General features: G+C 51.5%; 1 protein-coding gene across 1 annotated transcript; it reads left to right on the forward strand.

Annotated features, from left to right (window-relative positions):
* Window positions 1-7: 7 nt before the first annotated feature.
* Window positions 8-20,177, forward strand: Trabd2b (TraB domain containing 2B). Its single transcript, XM_059255867.1, has 4 exons — window positions 8-512; window positions 6,618-6,792; window positions 19,012-19,102; window positions 20,141-20,177. The coding sequence occupies exons 1-4, from the start codon at window positions 342-344 to the stop codon at window positions 20,175-20,177; spliced, it is 474 nt and encodes a 157-aa protein (XP_059111850.1). The 5' UTR covers window positions 8-341.
* The last annotated feature ends 1,501 nt before the right edge of the window (window positions 20,178-21,678 follow it).

Below are 21,678 nucleotides of genomic sequence, written 5' to 3' on the forward strand. Positions count from 1 at the left end.
CAGAGAACAGTAGGAGGGTGCACCTACTGAACGCTTGGGAAGGTGGGCCCCAAGGATCCAGCTCCTGAAGCCTCTGGGCCTGGACACAGAACTGAACTTTGTTTTATATTGTTCATTGCCTTGACTGCATTTGGGGGTGCTCTTGGTTGTAGAATGGGTTTCCTTGTTTTAGAATACTGGTAAGCAAAGCAGAACAAAGGAGCCAAGAGGAAGACTCACCCCAGACTCCAAACTCAGATGCTTTGCTGTGTCATGCACCTTCTGTTTCATGCCTGTAGCCCCAAAGTCCAGAGGCTGGAGGGCCACTCCCAGAGGCCAAGCAGTCCTTGAGCACATCCCTGATGCCCTTCTCTTTCCTTGGCCAGGTGCTGTTTGCCCTGAACCAGACTCTGCTGCAGCATGAAAGTGTGCGGGCTGGGAGCCTGCAGGCACCCTACACCACAGAGGACCTCATCAAACACTACAACTGTGGGGACCTCAATGCGGTCATCTTCAACCATGACACATCCCAGGTGAGGCCCTCCTCTCTTCCTGCCCTGATGGCCACTGCATCACCAGCCACAAAGACCTGGAGCTAGACCTACACGATCCATCTGGATTTATCAGATGCCTACTGTATAGTAGGCATAGAGCAGCTTTCTCTCCAGCTATGATAAGCTGTAGAAGCTACTGTCATCTCCTCTATAGAGGGGGAAACTACGGTTCACAGAAGACAACAGCCTTACTTGCTACAAGCTGTGCAGCTTACTGCTGTTAAAACATCAAGAACAGCAACTTGAACCAGAAGGCCCACAGAAGGGATAACCTAGTTACTATGAACTTGGCCTTGAGCCTGTCTCAGGACCTTCTGTTTTGATACAAATCCTAGAGCAAAGACTACAGACAGGCTAGCAAGACCCTGAGTAAGGCCCCAAAGGGGTTAAGTCTGGCTTGACCTTGCCCAGACTTTACCATGCCTCCTCATTGATCTCCAACAAATTCCAAGACACTCCACCCAGCACTCAATGACCCTTTAAGACCTGCCCTCTGGTGGCCTTCTCAGAGCCCATGCCCCCACCCCAGGCCTGTGGAATTTACAGCTTATCCCTTAGTACTTCTGAGCTCTTCCAGGCTCTTCCTCCCCTGGCTTCCTACAACTTCATCATGGTTCAATGTTGCCTACTTTGAGAAACTTCCCCAGTCACCTGGATGGAATCAGGTATCTCCCCAGGCACCACACAATTTTCCCCAGGGTTTCCTCTGCCATGGTATTTAGATGTTTATCCATTCAGAAAGCTTGGATTAGGCAAAGGAGGCCATATCCCTGTTCTGGACCCTGCCTGCAGTCCCCATTTTCTCAGGGTAAAAGCCAGTCTCTGCAGTAGTCTCTGTGTTCCTCCTGTTCTGCCCCTGCTCTGGACCTCATCTCCTAGATACACTCCAGCAGCCATCTACCATGTCATCTCAAGAACCCATCCACATGCTTCTGCCTTTTCACTGGCTAGTCCCTCAGCATAGATGCTTCTCCCAGGTGTTACCATAATGTGCTCCCTCTCCATTTTCAGACATCACCAGCCCCATAAGACTAGCCCCATCCACCCTGTCTGAACTGTAGCCTGAACCCCTTCTCTCCCTCCCCCCAAAAATAAACCAACTGTCATTATTTTATTATGCTCCACTTTCCTCCCATGGTCTGGAAGGCCCTCTAACACACCATACACTCAGTACTTTCATTAGTGACTACTGATTGTCTAGTTCTTCCCGCTGGAACTCAAGCTCCATGAGGGCAGAATTTGGGTCTGTCATTAATTCATTTGTCCCCTTTTATGAGAGAAGTCCCAGCCTGAGGTAGGACTCTGTAAATATTTGCCAAATAAATGAAATCGTTTGTAAATGTGGTAGCACAGTACTCAAAAGGATATGGTGGGGAGCCAGAGAGGACAACTCTCACGAGAGATGCCCTCTCACAAGGAGCCTGGGAGACCTGGGAAATCACTGCTTCATATAGGAACCCTTGCTCTGGGGACAGAAGAAGCACAGCTACAGCCCATGGCAGGAATCTCTCTTTAGATGTGGCTGCAGCTGGGGCCGGGGCCATAAGGAAAGATGCCTGTGAAGTAAGAGGCCACAGAAGAACCTCCATTAGCCACAGACAGAGGAGGAATGTTCCAGCACTGAGCACCGTGTGCAAGTGAACCAAAGACCCAGAGGAGGGAGAGTTCTGGTTGGCGGCCAGCCAGGCTGGGGCCACAATGTTCTGTCTGTGCTTGCCACCCAACCCCCAGACACAGGCTCCCTGAGGGCAGGGATGAGCTGCTCATCCCTTGGTCCCCACTGCTCTGGAGAGACCCCTTGGCGCCTGGTACAGAGTGCTTGCCAGTGAGTGACTGTCACGCATAACACTGGAGGTACATCATGTACTTTGGAAGCTTAGGGAATGGAAGAAGGAACCCAGCCCTTACTGTGGGAGGCTCCAGGTCTGAGGGCTCTAGTCACATGGTGGAGGAGGGAGGAGAGGAGCCTGATACCATGAACTGATGGGACTCTCAGCAGAGCCGCACTTCTGGTGAGCCTCACTCTGAATCTACCAACGGGCCAGGTTTGGTTGGGCGGGCAGTAGATTCCACAACAAAGAGGTCTTACTTGTAAGTTGGACAACTGGCTGTGAAGTGGCTGGCCTGAGGAAGAAGAGGTGGACAGGACAAAGCCTGTGGCTGACTCTAAGCTGAGCAAGAGAGGCATGGAGGGAGCTTGGGGAATGGTCAGTTCAGATTTCCTTCTCTGCCCAGAAGCACTGCTGATCTCTGATGACAGCAGTCATGTCCCCCAGCAGAGCAAGTGGTCCAGTCCACTCAGATTTGAGTCATAGTCCAGGCTGCATATGAGGTACACAGGAAACCTGCCCCAAGGTGCAGAAAAGCCAGGGTCACAAGGCTGAACCCTGCCCTTGCACATATCGCTATGTGGGGCTACATCTGCAGTCAGAAGCCTCTCAGCCTCAAAGTCTGGGGAAATCTAGAGATTTAGGGCTCGTCACCCTGATGCAGTCAGGAAGGCTTCGGGGGTAATCATAAAGTAGTTCCTGAGCTTGTCAGCGGAGCTTCCTAGGTGAGAATGACAGCGGACAGTAGGGGCTGGTGGGTGTTTCCAGGGGGCGTGGTTTGCAAAGCAGAGAACAAGTACAAGGTGGGAATGCAGCTAAGGAGGGGGTCCCCCCCGCCCCTGGGAGTGTGAGTCAGGGAGCACTGCAGTCAGGAAGACGCCTCTGGCTGCAGTGGGGAGGGTGATAAGGTAGCCTTTGGAGGCCAGAGTGGAACAAGTGCGTGCCTGAGGTCCGGTGCTCCTTACCCTCTAACTGTACACCTCCCCACTCCACCCCCCCCCCCAACCATCAGCAATGATTGTGCCCTGTCTCTGCAGCTCCAGGTCACTGATCTTGTTAGTGTCCATAGTGCGAGGGCCACACAGAAGTCCTGCCTGGGAAGCCTGGGGTCCCTAGCTCCCTGAGGGGCACAGTAGCCACATATACGTCTTACCCAAACCCAGACATTCTCGGCAGCAGAATATTACTCAGGGTCAAGGTAACTGACAGCAGCACAGCAATCTCATCCAACCACAACCCTAGGCTGACCTGGACAAACCATACCACATAGTCACACATCAGGGACCTTCTGTGAACTCAGCTCCCCTGCTCACCCTCTCCAACTACATACCCCTACAGTATTCTTACCAGCATGGCTGACTCCTCTACTGGGCTGGTACTCTCAGGAGAGACAGCAGACCCAGCCTGAGGGTGCTGGGATGTCCCCTAGCCTGACACAGGGCAGGACCTAGGGAGGTTCTCAGAGGTCATCTACTGGGTGGGTGGGTACAGGGAAGTGGGTGGTTGAGTATTATCAACAGACCTAGGCACTTGGCCATCCCCAGCCACAGGTCAGGGGAGCCTACACTGAATCCCTCCCCCACGACCTCACCGCAGTCCTGCCTGGCCCATCTCCTTGTCACCCCATCATACACCAATCGCTCTAGGGCTCGAGGGACATTCCATGATCTCTTCAAAATGTTATCATATGCCCTGCACTTAAACTTGTCATGGGAGATTTAAGGCCCCAGACAAGTCTAATGACATCATTAATTTGCCTCTCCCCCAGCCCTGGCCCAAACCCAGGCCCCATCCTTGGCGCAAAGCCAAGGCCCATCAGCATGAGACACACAGTGAGTGCTAGCCGGTGGCTAGGAAGCCTAGGGGGAGCTGCATGTCCAGCCCCACTTCTTCATGGTTTGGAAATTTTACTCTTTTTCTTGTCCTTGTAAATAGCTTCAGTCCCCTGGGGAGTCTTTAGGGTGCACCTTGTGGGCAGTAAGCATACAGGAAGGAAGGGCATGTGCCCACGGGTCCCATAATCCATGGGAGAAGGAGGGGAGTCAGACCTCTGTCTTCACGTCTCTCTGGTGATTCTAATGACCATCTGTCATCTCTGGAGGCCACCCTTCTCTAGTAACCTGTGACATCACATGGGAAGGTGACAATGCACGATGAGGTATATAACTCAGTATTTCCACAGTGCCTGACCGTGCTAGCAAAGCTGGCCTCATTGAATCCATGCAATAAGCCATGCATGTCACCCTGTTGCCAATGAGGAATGTGAGACTCAGAGAGACCATAACCTAGTGAGCACCAGGCAATGAAAGAGCTTGGCAACCCAAGCTCTGCCCCGACTGTGGGACTGCAGGACCTGTGCTCATCACCACTCTTCCTCCACTGCCGCTCATCCCGCTCGTCTGGCCACTTGCTCCCTGACTAAACACTTAAGTGTAGTAAAGCATTGCCTCCTGTCCTTTCCCATACCCCCTAAATGGGGAGAGGCCTTTGAGAGGCGTGTTTCCAGAAACAGCCCTTCTAGTCAAGGTCTCTCTGTTCTCCACCCTGACTCCAAAGTCTCCGGCGTCTCCTGTAACTGCGTCAAGTCAAGTGTGACCTATTTTGTCAGGGCTGCCAGTCAACCCTTCCAGTGCGGAGGAGGGTAAGAACACAGGTTCCTTCATTTGTCTATCTGCCAAACAAGCAGTCTCTGGGTGCCAGCTCTGTACCGGCCTAGGCACGAACAGGGCTGCTATGTACATTGTACACATCGTGCACTGCTCACGTTGAGACTGTCACATCGTTTCCATCTTCATCCCAGAACAGTGAGTCTGGCCTCTCGGACAAAGGAGCCGTATGGTGCAGCAGGTGCTCTTACCACCCATTTCACCCACTGGTCCTTGGCCAGCATACCAGACGCAGATTCAGTCTCTGTTGACTCCCCGATCTTCCCCAGAAAGGATGTTGACAACTCAACAGTGGCTGTAAAGAAGCCATGTGACTGGGCTAATAATTGGCTCTTCTGAAGGACTAAGATCTCTAGGAAGTTGGTATCCTCGGGCGCAGTCTCCCCTCATCTTTCAGTCAGGACTGGTATTTTGTGCTTTGTGCTTGGGTAGAAGGCAATGAGAAATGGAAGATGTTCTATGAGCAAGAGCTTGGAGGATGTTCTGGCATGGGTAGATTGAGAGGAAAGATAGTGTGTTTGGATTCATTGCCTTAGTTTCCGAAGCAGCCTCCATGCATGTGTTGGAGGAGATGGTACTAGAAAGCCTGGACCTACCATCCAGGCCAGACAGATGAAATGATAAGAACACAGCAATCCAAAAGGGGTAGTGCAATCATATATTCAAGGTTGGATCCCCGATAGGCATCTTCCTTGTACCAGGCCCTGGGGACTTGGAATGGCATAACTTCATCCTTGAACTCAGGGATCCCTCTGCCTAGCTCAAAAGCACATCAGCAAAGCTGTTGCCAGACCTCAGGCTGGATGTGGAGAAGAATGAGGATAAAGAACCCAGAACTGTAAGGATGGACAATCCCTAGACAGCTTATCTCACAAGCATCCGCCTGGAAGGATCTGTGATCCTGGAATAGTTTTCAAGAAAAGACAAAGGTCTGAAGCCAGATGGGCAGACAGCAGCTCAGACATGGGAAAAGGCAAAAGTACTGTCCTGCTCATCTCTGTAGAGCAGAGGGCAGAGTGGAGCCCAGCAGTGCCCATCATCTCATTTAGTCCCTCCTGGCACATTAGCCCTTCCTACAAATGAGAGCCAGGGCTCAGCTTTTACAAGTGGAGTAGCTTGTTCAGTATACCCAGCATCACATTTGAATCCAAAACTCAAGTCTCCCTAACCCCTAAGCTCTCTGACCTTCTTGCCATACCTGTTACTAGACCCCCTTGCTGAACTGGGTTCCTTGTCCAGGTCATGCTGGGCTCAGAGTTGAAGAAAGAACACAAGGAACTCAGCATGGCCCCAACCTCCTGGGCCCCAGCCTCTAGAGAAATACCAAGCAGGCCTGTGTGGGAGTCTTACCATCAGGGCATACAGCTGGGCTGTGATTGCACTAGCTGTGACTGCACATGTCTCAGGATCTTTCCCTCTCGGGCTTGCTTCACAAGTAAAACCAGAACAATGCTCATCTTTGAGGGTTTGAGGGTTGATGAAACAGGAAACACAGAGCCTGCTGACCTCAGAAAGGTAAGATGCCAGTCCTATTTGACATGTGCCCTCCTCCATCAAGACCTAAGATGGCTTCTGTCTTACCGTTGCAGCTACCCAATTTCATCAACACCACCCTGCCGCCTCATGAGCAGGTGACAGCCCAGGAGATTGACAGCTACTTCCGCCAGGAGCTCATCTACAAGAGGAATGAGCGTATGGGGAAGAGAGTCATGGCGTTGCTGCGGGAGAATCAGGACAAGATCTGCTTCTTTGCCTTCGGAGCAGGTTTGGCCCCAACCTCCACTTGTCAAGGGAAAAGCTGAGGCCCAGAAGAGGACAGGAAAGGCACCTGGTACCCAGGAGCAGAGCTAGGACCTAGCACTTCCCCAGCTTCTGACCAAGTATTCTCTCATAGCATCTTCGTTGGCAAGGGAAGCAGCCCCTGCCCCGTCCATGGTAACTCTTACAGCCCCTCCAAGTGCCAGGTGGACTTATGAGAGCCCAAAACAATGCTCCAGTGCCCAACCCAGCCTAGACCCACCCAACTTAGAACCAGGGCTAATCATAATGGCCCTGTGACCTCAAGGGTGAAGGAGAGGGACTTTGACAGCCCACAGTTCCGACTCCAACTTCAACCGGGCCATGTGTCATGTCTCCCCAGCTGGTACTTTCCCAAGGCTCCAATTTTCTCTTCTGCTAATGGGAAGGATAGCAATAACTATTTGATATGCATCTATGGTGTAGAGTAGTTGTAAGGATATGTGACATTTAAATAACCTGCCATATAGTAGGGATCCAGAGTGGCAGCTGCAATCATCATCATCACCATTAAAATGAACTTAATCATCACTATGGCAACACAGGGCACATGCTAAATGTTTTTGGGGATCTTTCTTCTCCTGCAAAGGGAACTAAAGATGTCTATACATGGTTCCTTGGGGTCCCTATTCCTTCTCTGCTCCTCCTCACCCTTCCTGCCTTTCTCTGTGGCTGTCTCTACAATGGCTGCATTGGGGCTGGGATTTTGGATTTGAGTTCTTTGTTAGTCAGCTTTTGCTCAGTGATTTACAATAACCATTTGCTTCTTGCCATTTGAATTTGGGGAATCCATCTGTGTTTTATGAGAATTAAGAGATAGCTTACAGCTTGGTGTGATGATGTACACCCATAATCCAAGCACTTTGGAGAGAGAGGCAGGCAGATCTCTGAGGCCAGCCTGGTCTACTTAGACAGTCCAAGGCCAGCCAGAGCTATGTAGTGAGACCCTGTCTCAAACAAAGAAGATGGCAGCTTATAGATAGGTTCAACAATCTGCTGTTCTGCCCTCTCTTTCTGTGGCCTTTACCCTCCAGGCCAAGAAGTCAGTCCAATCCACACAGACCTCTCTGGACATCCTGACTTTGTAATGGGGCTGTCTACTGTCTATCTCTTTGTCTCCCCTACCCCCATTCAGCTCCAAGTATGTCAAGGGCAAGAGCCAGGGATATATTTATCCAGGCTGTTCTCCCCCCTTCTGAACCTCCATTGCAGCGAGGCTGGTAGGAGGAGCTCAGTCGTGGATACGGGCCCTTTGAAGACAACTCATTAAGGCCACAGAAGCTGCAGAGAAAGAGCTCTGGATTCACAGGGGCTCTGCTATGGCCCACTGTGGCCTCTTCTTACAACCTCAGTTTACTCACTTGGACAGTGGGATGGGGGGGGGGGGGTTGCTGGCTTTGGCTTGAGCTGTCTTGGATTACAGGCTGTCTAGGATTCTGGCATAGGTGTAGGAGACAGGTGAGGTCTCACGGGGGATCTAGAAGGGCTTCCTGGAGGACCCTACAGGAACAAAACCTAGACTAATACATGGAGATGGAGGACCACTCTCCCTCTTGCAGGATATGTGCATGGGGTCTGGTGTAAGCCAGGTAGCTGTGAGGACCTCTCCAAGGAAGTGGTCCCTCAGCATCTCTCCTCTCACTTACCACACATCTGCCTCTGGGCAGTGATTCTGTACTCCATGGCCTTAGCTGACTGCAGAAGGGCAGCCCCTGGGGTCACCTAGTCCCTGGTTCCTCAGACTTGCAGGAACCTCCAGAGAGCACAGTCACTGAGGGAGGCCAGTGAGAGAGCAGGATGCCCCTCCAGAATGGGCCCAGGATGCAGGTCTAAGGTTACCCGGAGCCTAATGGTCTTTTAGCACGAGCTCTCTCCTGTAACTGAGAAAGCTGAGAGCCTAAAGAAGCAAAACACGGACCTGCTTGTGACGCCCCAAGCCCACAGGGCACAATGATCCACTCAGGCACCTTTGCAAATTAAAGCATCCTGCAAACAACTGGTGGAGACAGAAGCAGAGAGGGATCTCAAAGTCCTCACTTGGCAACAACACTGAAAACTGGTAACTGCATTTAGCCCCACATCCATCCACATTGCTTTTATATGGGAAATCGTTTGGCATAATAAAAGAAACGAGGGAAGAGGTGCTGCCAAGTTCAAGGCAACTTTTGTGGCCCCTTTAAAGCCTCATTACCTAAGTGAGATGGCTGAGGCTGCCAGTATGGAAGCCGGTAGGAAAGGAGGAGTGGAGCAAGGGGAGAGAGTTGATCTCCAGACAGAAGAGGGCACCTCCTCACCTAAAGTGTGTATGAGCAGGTAGCTGATGCTTCTAGCCAGGTCTGCTCTTTCTGCTAGAAGGTAAAGTTGAGAAGGAGGACAAAAAAAAAGGCTCTTGGTTTGAAGAGGGGAAAGCATTAGATATGAATACAAGAACAGCTGATCACAAACTTAACCAGGACAGGAAGTTAGAGTAGATTAAACTCGGGTCATTTGTGCTTGATTGCTAGTGGATGCCTAGAGTGTGGTGCTGTAAAGAGCACATCAGAGCCCAGCAAAGAAGAGCTTTGACTGATCCGTAATATCTGCTGAGGATCAGGATTCCAGCAGGTGCCTGCCAAGTACTTGTTCTCTCTGCTGACAATGAAGGCCCATAACCCTATGGAGTTGCAAATGGTTTCTCTAGCAACACCCAACAGCTAGGATTTAAAGATGGACACTATACCCAGATGCCTCCTGATTTTACCTGCACACTCCCTGCTCTGTGATCACCCTGTGCATGTGAACTATACCAAGACAGGGTCCACAATCTCAAAATTACTAGCACCTGGCAGATTTTGTACAAAGATATGGTGAACTAAATCATACAGAATTGGGTATATTCCATTCAGTCCCAGGGCATCTCATGAGTGAGAGGGGGCTTAGTAGGCACTAGGAGGAAATGGTTATCTTATCCTTTATTCTAGAGTAATAGATTTTCTCAGGATGTTTATTTGTTCAGCCATCCAAGAATCTTGTAGCATCTTTTTCTCAATAACAAAATGTATGATTCAGAACTGAAGGAGGCCGGGCGGTGGTGGCACACGCCTTTAATCCCAGCACTCGGGAGGCAGAGCCAGGCGAATCTCTGTGAGTTCGAGGCCAGCCTGGGCTACCAAGTGAGTTCCAGGAAAGGCGCAAAGCTACACAGAGAAACCCTGTCTCAAAAAACCAAAAAAAAAAAAAAAAAAAAAAAAAAAAAGGAAGAACTGAAGGAGCTGAGTTGAAAGCATGAGTCACCAGCAGTTGGAGTGTGGGGCAGGAGGACAGGTAGCCTTTAGGGCCCCTTCGTTTCCAACCCCAACAGTTGGAAGTTACCAGTTTCTGTGGCCCTCGCACACTAAAGTATTAATACAGTCTGAACTTCTGACACCCCACATCCTTGGACCCCAGCATTCTGTTGCTCTCATTGCCTGGTTGCAATATCCTGGCTCTCTAGGCTCATAACATTCCAGCATGGTTTTTTGTTTCAATCGCTCTTGGAGACTTGGGAACAGTACGGAACCTTGCAGAACCTGAACATGCCTTCTAGGGCAGCCACCAGCTGCCCCACAGGAAGCAAAATCCAGACAGAAAGAAGGCAGGCAGGGTCAGAGACCCAATCTGTTGCTCTGAGTGTTGGGGCATCCAGGACACTCAGCCTTCAAGCTGCTGAAGCGCATTCAGAACCACACTCATGGGCCTGAGGCAAGAACACATTAGTGGTAAAGATTTATACTTGATAGAAAGGAAAGCTATTAGCCTACCATACTGAGCCATGAGCACACTTTAGCTAAAGGCAACTCTGTTGACTGAGATATAGCTCAAAGATAAAGCATTTGCCTAGCGTTAATCCAGCACCACCAAAAATAAATTAATGAATGAATTAAGCATTTACTTCTGTAGAAGTTTGACAATCCACTCGTACTCAGGGCTTTCTGGAAAGAAAAGATACTCCTTCATTTCCATTTGGCAGACCGATAAGTAGAGGTGCACACAGGAAGCAAGAGAGCCTCAGAGTTCTAGTGAGGTTATGGTGACGACTTTTCCTTGTGGCTAAGCTCCCCAAAGCATCATCCAGCTGCTTGAGCCCCTCTGTCTTAAGCTCTCACAGTGCCCTGGAACTTCATCCTCACACTCTGCTCACACAGCACACTGTCATCTCTTAGTCCAAGTTGACCCCTGGAACAGAAGATGCTCATCCTTACCTGTTGAATGAATAATTGGATGAATGAATGAATGAATGAATGGATGAATGAATGAATGAGATGACCCTGAGGTATGTAAGTAGAAGTGCCATTCACTTCTATGTTACCCCAAGCAGAAGTTGATCCAGAATCAAAGTCTTCTGTCTCCATGGTTGAAATTAGGGGCTCTGGCAACACTGTACCCACCTTTTGGAAGTTGAGATTCCAGTAACAAACAAAAGGCCTGAGAACTGACTAGAAAGAGAGTCCTAGGTCTGGTTGAGCAAACCACACAGGCTGAGGCAAGAGGCAGAGGTTTAATGCTAAGTAGAGTTTCTAGAGCACAGGAGGAAGAGGCAGCAAATGGTAAGAATGAGAATCAGTGACAAAAGTAAGCCACAACAAGAGTTAAGTCCAGGCCATGAGGATGGGAAAGGGAAACAGCTTGGTGTCATGGAAACAGCTTGCCTTCTGAGATATTCCTATAGTCTTCTCGGAGTCTTTCCCACTCCCATCTGCACAGCAAGGGACCCTCAAGAGGCAAGCTGTTAGGTTCCTTGCATCCCACATCCCATGCTTGTTGGCAGAGGCTGACTCAGAGAAGGTTTCCTGGAGAAGGTGGGAGCCAGCTGAAATGTCATTATGCAAGCCCAGAGGCCCTCCAGTTTCTCACAGCAACCCCCTAGCCCTCAAGACAAGATCCATCCTTCCCTGCACTTGCACTTGCTTCTCCACTCCTCGGAGCTTTCAGGTGGCCCAGGGACAGCCAGAGTCTAGACTAGAGGCTGCACTCCCAATAGTTTCTTTCCCTCCCCCACAGCATCTATGTCTGTCCCGCTCCCCAAGCACAAACACGAGGCTAAACCTTCCAGAAGTGCTTCAGAATTCCCAACAGTGCTAAAAGAGTCCTGTCACCACACCACACATGCATCTAGAGGCTAGCATGTTTGCAGGGGTTACCATCCTCAACCAGAACCATTCCAGTTCAACCCAGAGCATCCAGACAGGCAAAGGAACACCCCCTTCTGGCTTGTGCTGGGCTAGCTTTTCCATGGACAGGGCGAGTCAATAGGAACTGTGTGCCATGTCCCCCAGCTCGTCTCCACGGCTGTGCTGTTGGTGGAAGATCTGAGAATCCCAGCTGTGGGCTTGGCACTCTTGCAGGGCAGTGCCAAGAAGGCAATAGAAGGAAATGACAGACTAGTTTGTGGCCTTTGAAGGTAGGTTGTGGGAGAACCCCGATTCTCCTGAGAAGTAGCTCTGGGCTAGTCAGTACCTTCACTTCTCCCAGCCTCAGAGTCCCCTCTGTAATTGGCCTGGAATCAGTGAGCAGCACACAAATAGCTTAGTGCCAGACATGGCTTAAATGGCTGGTCAGCGTAATTCTGTGCACCCATTACTACTCCAGGACCCCTGGTTTCTCACAGCCTACTGTCCTCCAAGGACAAGGCTCCTGGACAGAAGAGAGGCAGGCCACCCCAGATGAGAGGCTAGAGAACCTCTGTGGTACTACAGGGAAATCTCAAGAACCAAGATTCGTGCTAAGTAACAGTGAGGCTCAGGACAGGGTGAGCTTCTGTCCCTGAATATGTCTCTAGCCAACAGAGGGTCCTAGGGCCTGGGTACTGAACCTCAGGAAAGAGCCTGGTGTTATAAAGAGTGATTTTCCTGGCACACAGCTGGGACCTGATACCTACAGTCATTGCCTTTGTCTGTGGTCGTCTTGCACAAGAAGAAAGAGGGCCATCTCTGACTTTCTGGGGCTCCCACAGCCTAGTGCGCATCTAATATGCATTAGATGCCTGCAGAAGTTTTTAGATAAAGTACTGTGGTCACCACGCCCTCAGGACCAGGCTAGCCAAAGCCTCTGTGACTTCTCCCTCACCCTAAGTTACCCCGAGTCACCCTGGAAATGACAGGTGTCAGCAGAGACATGCCTCCTGACTTCCGAGCAGAATGTTCATTTTTGAAAGCATCTGATCCAAATGACCTAGAAGCTTCAAACTCATGATTTTAGAACCAAGTGGATGGCTTGATAAGGGGAGCAGTGCTTTCTAAGAGGAAGTTCACACCCAGGGACATCCTGAGGAGGATACCCACTCCAGAGCTGTCAGACAGTGACAGAGGATCCGGAGCACAGGCTGCTTCGAAGGGGAGTCTCCCCAGAGCCCAGAAGCTGGCCATTGTCTGGGCAGCTGACTCCACAAGTGCCTTGCTACGGACTTGAGCCGTGCCTAGACATAGACCCAGCTCTGCCTTTTGTGCCTGTATGGCCTGGGCAAGTTGGGAAGCTGAGAAAACGAATCTAAGTATTTGGCACATTCCCCCTGCAGGCAGAGTTGCCCCTCCTGGTGTTTGTATCTACCTCTGCCACATTGATGGCGGAGCAGAGGCAGTCTTTCATCCATCACTGTTTCATTTTCGACACCTAGCATTCCAGAAGCTGCCACACAGCAGCAGAGCAATGGCTGCTGGAGGACACAGGGGCTGGGGTGCCACCCAGGCATCACCAACTTCTGAGGATGCCCATGTTCCTCCTTGCCACACCTCAGGAAGTAGAGAGCTCCCTCCTGGTCAGTCAGATGGTTCTGGAGAGTTTTCTGGTCCCTTCTAAAGTCTGCCGTCTTCTCTTACTGCAGCAGTCAGAATTCCACAGCTTGTCCCTCCTGCCCCAATCCTCACAGTACCCACCTCCTCTTTCTCTTTATATTCAACTGCAGAACCACTATTGTCTCCAGCCCACACCGACGTCTCTCCTCCCTGCCTATACTCTCTGGCACCATGCCCTCCCAGCTACCCTCTCCATCATCCCTCCATCTTCCTTCCCTGATCCCCGTGCCCTTCATCACTGTCCTGTGTGTACCTGTCTCCCTCTTCATGGGTAGAGACTACAGTGTGTCTCCGATCCTGGCATGAAGCTGCATACGCCACAAGCAGTGTCACATCAGAGTCCCCGAGGAACTGAGAAGGCTCAGCCTTGTGCTGGGGACTGCAGAGCAGGAGAGGAGGCCCAGGTCAGCCAGTTCCCCTCCACACGGTCCTGGATAGACTAGAAGCCCTGGTGCCCCTCATTATCCATCCCTCCTGTCACACTTCCTAGGGAAAACAAACACAGCTCCGGCTTGATATCCGGCCGGAGGCCCTGGCAGTGAGATTCGCATTTGAAAGTTTCCCTTGCATTAATTTCAGACGGAACATAAATACGGACTTGAGATGCCTCTTCCAGGAGGAGAAAACTGGAAACCCGCGTGCTCACTGGAGAGAAAACATGTGTGCTGGCCGAAGGCACCCGAGTTACTCTGGAGCCTGTGCGGGGGAACATCTGGTTCTCTCCTCCTCCGCCACCCAGCCCCCACTGCAGTCTTGAAATTGCCCTGTTAATTGGCGCATTGTTCATGCTGAGCACTTGACACACTTTCCTCTCCAATCTGCTGAACCTTGGAAGGTACACACATTTCTGACCATTTCCTGCCCCCAACCATGATCTTGGCATCTCTGCAGCTGCCAAGTGCTTCAGAGTGGGCGTGACAGAGCTTGCTGTGAGCTGGGGCAGTTCTGGGAGGGAGCCCAAAAAGCCTCGCCGCTTCCCAGCTGTGTGACCTTGGGCAAGTCCTGTTCCCCTCACTGAGCCTCGGTTTCCTCATCTGTAAAGTGGGAGCACCTTCAAGGGCTACTTCGAGGATGGTTTGGAGGCTTGCTCCATGTGTTCAGGTCACCACCTGGTGGAGGGAGGCCCAGGAGACCAGTGGTACAACCTCACGTGGGGAAGTTGAGACACAAAGAGAAAGGGAACTACTCAAGGCCATAGGGTTCATTGGTGAGTGGAGTTTTGTGTCCAAGCTCTGCCCTGCCCTACTTACCCATGCTGGTGGGTCAGGTAGGGCTGCCAGACTGTGCTCTCGGCTCCCCAAGCCTTGTGCACTGGCACAGCCCATCATGCACCCAGAAAAAAGAAACCTTTTCTCAGCTCTGAAACATCTCACTGCCCCTTTCCTGTGTGGTGTGGTGTGGTGTGGTGTGTGTGTGTGTGTGTGTGTGTGTGTGTGGGTGTGTGTGTGTGTGTGTGTGTATCTGTAAGTGACCCCTGTTTTTCTCAGGGAGACAAGGCCAGCCCCACCCTTCAGTGTTGAAGCTCTGCACTCCCTGAACCTGGATCCTCCTGATGTCCATCTACTACCACCCATCCTGGGGCTGTCTCCCCAGTGTGCTCTTTGCTTCCAACTCTGATCCTCTTTCCTCTTCCTCGCTTCATCCTCTTGCTTTTCGCTATGGATGTCATTCCGTCTCTGTCCTGCTATTCCCCCACCACCACCACCCTCTCCTCTTCCCTCTTCTCTCTCTGAAGCTGCATTTCCTACAGCTGGTCTCTGGCTCCTCTTCTCTGTCTTCTTTTGCTTCCCAGGTCCTGGAGTTCTCTCCTCACTCACCCCTACCTCTACCCTGTGACAGTCCCTCTCCTTGTCTTCCTGCTTCCCTCCTGTCTCCTTGGCTCCCTGTGCCCCACCCTCTCCTTCCTCTTCTGTTGTCCTCTCTGGACTCAGCAAGCGAAATGGAACGTGTCTTCCTGCAGAGAGAGCTGGCCAGAGAACAGCTGGAAGCTAATGCTGGAGGGAGATGCTGAGTGGTGGCCAGGAGCCCCAGGGAGGCTGGGCAAGCCAAGCAGGCTGAGCCCCAACATTGTGGGGCCCCTTTGGAAACCTTCCACCACCTTGCCTGCAGGTTCCAGCATGGGGGTGGTGCCTTGTCCAGAATTTCCAACTTTGGAGACAAGCCTAAGCCCTGTCTGCCAACCCCTAGGGACAGCATACGCTGGACCCTGGCTCTGGCCTGCATAGGGGCCAAGCTCCTAGGATTGGTGGGATCTTGGGGAGAATCACCAAGGGCTAGGGCTGGGCTACAAGGATAGGGGAAACTCGGGTCTCCTGGGGACAGGATGAGATCATGGAAAGGATGTGGAGTAACAGGCTGTGTCACTCATTCATTCAACAAACATTCACGGAGCCACAGTGGTGCGCCAGATTTGGGCTTAACTCTGGGGACAAAGATGAATCAGGCATGGTCCCACCCTCAAAAAGCTTATATCCCACCCCCACCCCCGTCAGGTGGCTCTCAGAGAGCATGTTCCAACAGAGTCAGCTCTGGGCTGTGGGCAGGTCAGGTTAGCTGCAATGGGAAGGGACTAAAGAACAGTGATCTCTGGAGTTCCGCTGCAGGTGGTAGTGGCTGGGCAGTCCGGTGTATTTGAGAGGTGACATCCAGGGGCTCTCTGTTGGCTGTGGGAGGATGAGGGCCAGTGTAGTTTGATTAGCAATGTCCAGTAGAGGCAGAGTGCCAGCATGGAGAGAGGGCAAGCAGGGTTGGTGGGCCCCATGGAAGGGTTGGGTGGAAATGTCCATGGGCCACTAGGCACCACTATGTCTGAAGTAGAGGGCAGTTCCAGAGTCATCAATACTGTGGGCCACCGAACTTAGCAGAGATGAGGTTGGTAGCTGAGGTGTGAACAGGATGAAGAGGAAAGAGGCCAACAGCAAGTTTCCAAGGTTCATACTTGGACTGGGCAGAAGAAAGCCCACCAAGAGCGTCACCAGAAGAGTAAGAGCATGATGAAAAACGCACAGGCCAGAAGGGGGCTTGGACACTATGAAGTTGCAGCTGTGGGTCTCATGAGACCAAACACCAGAAAGGGGGAATGTCAGGAATACTGGCTGGGCATGAAGGATTCACATCACTCTACCGGGAACCCCTCTCTGTCTCAGAATCTGGTTTTCGGGATCTGGGAATGACCTACAATGCACAAGACATCATAGGAAGTCGTGCACATGTGTGAGGCATCCACATTAGTGTGGTGACAGGGAAGACTCCCTGGAGAAGGTGGTACTGCTAGGTGAGGATGGGAGTCCAGTGGAGACAGGAGGAGTCCAGGTGGAGGGCAGCGTTTGCAAAGAGTGGGAGAGAAACGAAGCTGGCAGGATCTTGATACAGAAGCACGGGTGTGATCAGGTCCCCCAGAATCTGGCCTTGACCTTGCATGCTGAGGACAAGCCTGTGTCTCTCTCTCCCTCAGCCTGTGTGCTGGCTAGTCTCTGTTAACTCAATACAGACCAGAGTCATATACTTATGTCATGGAATATGCAATAGTCAATGCTCAATAAACCAATGACATAAGTATATGAGAAAAGGAGAGAATCAAGGAGAAAAGGAAGGGGAAAGGGGGAGGAAAGTAAAAAACAAAAAAAGAGGAAGGGAAAGGAGGAGGGAGGGAAGGATAGAGAAAGAGGAATATCTTTTCATGGGAATTTTTAATGAAACAAAACTCTCCCCCATGGACCATGAAATGAGCCATGTTCATCCTGCACTCCAACCTCGCCCTCTCACCTAGAGAAGACAGACACTGAGAGGTCCCCTGTGTGCCCAGGGGTTCAGAGGAAGAGTAACAGATCCTGGAACAGAACCCTTAGCAGCCTTCCCTGTGTGGCATTCACTCCAATGATCTCCAGGTCTGACTGACCAGCTAGGGAGACATGGCTGGACTTGGGGAGGTGTGTCAAGCTGAGCCTGGCCCCTCTGCTCCAGGCCCTGCAGACTCCCTCTGTGTCGGGAGCTTGTCTATGCCTGCCGGTTTGTCCACTGTGTTCTCGACCTCCCTGGGGCTGTCAGCATGCTGACCCTCCTGCTTCTTACCTGTCACCACTTGTCACAGGCAATCAGAGTCAGGGGACAGTGATTAAACTCCCTGCCTTCCATGCCCAGGTTCTGAGCTAAATGTAAGCAGAAAGACAGTGTTGCATGTGGAACCATGAGGCAGACTCAGCGTGGGGAGATGATAGAGCACTCAGGAAGCATAGGCCAACCCAAACTGTTCATACAGCAAACGTAGGGAGACTGAGGCCAGGACAGTAGGCAGGGCTTGGGAAGAGGGCAGGGCCTAACCCAGGCTGTCCTATGCCCATAATCATTTGGCCTCCCCTGGACTCTCCCTAACCAGAGCTGGAAGAGGTGCAGACATCTTACCTGTGCACTGGTAAAGGGAGGCTACTCCCTTCTTCTGGACCCTGGACTAAATTCTCTGTCTGTGTATTTATGGTATCTCATACAGAGCAGGTGCACCATAAATGCTTGCTGAGAGAATCAATAGTGGATGGGAGGTGAGAGATGGACCTCAGACACACACACACACACACACACACACACACACACACACACACACACACACACAAATTCTAAAGGCCATGTTAGGAGAGTCATTTTGTTTGCACCTCCTTTAGGTCACTGTCCATTGGAGTCCTGGATTCAGGAGGGTTTTATGGCTTCTCAGTACCTAGACCATCATGGGTAGATGGTGAAGAAATGAATCTAAATGCTTAGACCCAGCCAGCACATGCTGAGCATGTGTAAGACTATGTGTAAGGCTGTGACAAGGTGGTCTCTGCCCCTGGAGGGCTCTTGGGGCACTAAGGAAAGGAGGCATGAGTTGCTGATGGAGTTTACAAAGAGAAGCCATAGACCTGTGGAGCTGAGGGGTTTCTTAGAGCTAGGCCTTTCATGACTGCTGTAGGCTACCCACCCTAGGTGGACTGGCCCTAGGGTCAGCTTAGAGGCGTTAGGCACAGTGATGCAGTAGGCTGCTGCACACCAGCCTCTGATCTCTGGAGTCCTCACAGACTGGAGAAGGTGATTGTAATTACTCCCACTTGACAGGTGAGGAAACTGGAGCATGCAGAAATGCAGCCTATGAGCAGAGCTGAGGTGTGAATACAGGCTGGGTGGACCAGGTTTATATCTCCCTACTGGGACACACTACCTGGATTTGAAGGAACCCTATTGCTGACATATGGGCATTCCTTGTCCCAATACCCATCCAGGAGACCCTTGGGGAACCTCCACTGGTATAATTCATTAGCCCAGACACAAACCCCAGGGATGGCCATATATCCACTGGATGACAACCTGGCATGTGGCTGAGACCACACTGCATCTTCTGTTCCAGGTCACTTTCTGGGGAACAACACTGTCATCGATGTCCTAAGACAGGCAGGGCTGGAGGTGGACCACACACCTGCTGGGCAAGCCATCCACAGGTAAGCATCAGGGTATATGGTGGCATCTTGGAGCTGGCCAGCTGACTGCTGCCTCACCACACGCTGTGGTCACTGCCCCTGTGACCTGGTCAGGCCTCAGGGAGCACTGTGAAGCAGAGTGCTGTGAGATGGGGTCTCTCTTGGGAATAGGATGGACCAAGCGTTGTGACTGGAAGGTGACAGATGGGGTGAGTAGGCTGGTATGCAGTATTGTTGGAAATCGCCTGTTGCAGTGGGAAGGGGGGGCAGAATGAGGACTTGCAAGATTCTTGGGGTTCAGATACAAGTAGATTGGGCAGGGGCATAAGTGACCTCAGTCATGCTGAAAGCCGATGGACAGCCATGGAAGATGGTGCCTTGGGAAGAAGAGGCTACAGTTTGTTTTCTTCCTTGTGTCCATCTCCACTGCACGGCCCTCTTACTGTCCCACCCACTGATGATCCTCTGTTTCCTGCTTGTATCTGCTCCATTACCTCCTCAGTCTGTGCTCCTAGCTTCCAACTCTCCTGCCAGGACACTCTCATTTTGCCCACAGAGCCCCTCTCCCAACCTCTTCCTGTGTGGGTTCCTAGTCTAGACCACCCCACCTCTCACCACCCTGGAAATTTCCCCGGGACAGGGCCCAGCTCTGCCTGTCTCAGGATCTATAGCCCCAGCATCGGGCAATAACCAGACCTGAGATCTCCTGAAAAGTGTCAGCCTCCTCAAACTCAGAGATCCATGCCTTTATGTAGGAACCTTCTCACCAACCCACAAGGAGGGCCCCTTTGTGATTTCAGCCCCTGCCCTTATGGTTACAAGACCCAAAGTCCAAAAAATGCTTCCTTAGTCACAGACAAGCAGACAAGTGGTATTGGCTGCTACTCTGTGTGGTACTCACTCTGTACGTGTCTAACTCATTGCCATAGCCTGGCAAGGTAGGAACTATGAATATTCCTGACTTAGGGCATCTGAGCCTATCATGAACTCACTTGCAGAAGGACACATTTGTAAGACAGTCTGGTTCTGTGGCCTCCCTCAGCTCCTGACTATTTCTAGTACCTACTCTAGGCACAGGGAGCTCAAGAGTGACTGAGACCTTGACCTTTGGAGAGGAAGCTTTCTTGGGTCCCAGAGCACGGACTGCTCCATACCACACACACCCAGTTCCCTGTGATTTCTATAGGAAGTTATGAGCCTCATTGTTGGGACTCCATCCCAGCCTCCCACCACTTTCCCCAAGCTCTGCCAGAAGTCTTGGAGGGAACTAGGGCAGGTGTATTTGAGGAATAAGGGATGCAGGGTAGCCTCAGAGTCAAGGCATTCCTCTAGTTCCCTCCTGTTCTCTCACTTCACCCTTCTCCCCACACCCCCAAGGATCTTTCCCTTGAAGCTCATTGTGTGTGGCCAGGCAGGGCAAGGGAGGCAAGCAGGTTCCTATTCATCTTGGAGCGCAGGCATTAGAGGAGGAGATCCCCTCCTCTGCCCCCACCGGCTCTGCTGGAAGCTCTGCTCAGAGAACTCTCAGCTTTAGTCTCCTGTACAGGGGGATGAAGGAGCTAGCAGGGCAGAGGGGGTGGGGAAGCTGAGGAGGCAACGACAATAAAAGCCATCCTTGGCCACAGGTGCTTCCTGTAGCTATCTTTTTGTCTGACTGTTTTTGAATTATCTCCTCAACAGCTGCAGCATCTCCAATAGCCTGGACCCTGGGAGTCTGGAGTTGCCATGGGGGCTGGGAGAGGATGAGCTGAGCCAGTGGCCTTTTTCTCTTCAAAGAGAGAGAAGCCCCTCACCCACTCACGGTTGCAGTGTGAGGGTAGGACGGGAGGGCAGGCTGCTTTCAGTCCTGGGTACCACCTCCCTTGCAAGCTGTTTGCTTGGACACAATTCCTAAAACCACTTCTAACCCTCCGGGGCCAGATGTCCCCAAGGAATTCCTTGGGAGGCACAGAAAGCAAAGAATGAAAGAGAGAGTGTCTGCAGGCTGGGAGGCATACCCCTACTTTGAGCACGAATTCCACACACATGACTAAATGACCCTTGAGGGCCTGCATAGTCAGGTCCTTTTGCTTGGTGACCCGCGTCAGAGAGGTTTTGTAGGTATCGGGCATTGTGCTGAATGGTGGTGCTCCTTCACCACCATACCATCCTGACGAAGCGGGTAGCAATATTCTTCCATCCCCTTTCCAAGCGCTACCCATCCAACAATCTGGGCCATGCATTATCAAGTGGGATGTGAACTGTCTGTATCAGTCTTCAGGTTGAGCTCCAGTGACATCCCCTGTCCTGCCTCCATTCAAAAGATGATCCATAGACATCCAGTGCGCACACGCAGCTCGAACAGCATAAACTACTCAGTGGCCTGGGCTGCCTGCCACTGCCAGGCACCATTCTAAGCCCTTCACCTGTGTTTACCTATAAACTCACAATGTCCCCGAGAAGGTACAGGACCATCATACCCCCATGTTATAGGAGACTGAGGCACAGCAAAGTTAGATAACTCACCTAGAGTTCCTCCGCCAGGGGTACTGCTGACGAAACCTTGATCAAAATGAAATAATAAGCATAGACCTCCTTGTCCATCCCTGTGCTCCCAC

Source organism: Peromyscus eremicus, chromosome 2 (assembly GCF_949786415.1).
Source record: "Peromyscus eremicus chromosome 2, PerEre_H2_v1, whole genome shotgun sequence".
Taxonomy (NCBI): domain Eukaryota; kingdom Metazoa; phylum Chordata; class Mammalia; order Rodentia; family Cricetidae; genus Peromyscus; species Peromyscus eremicus.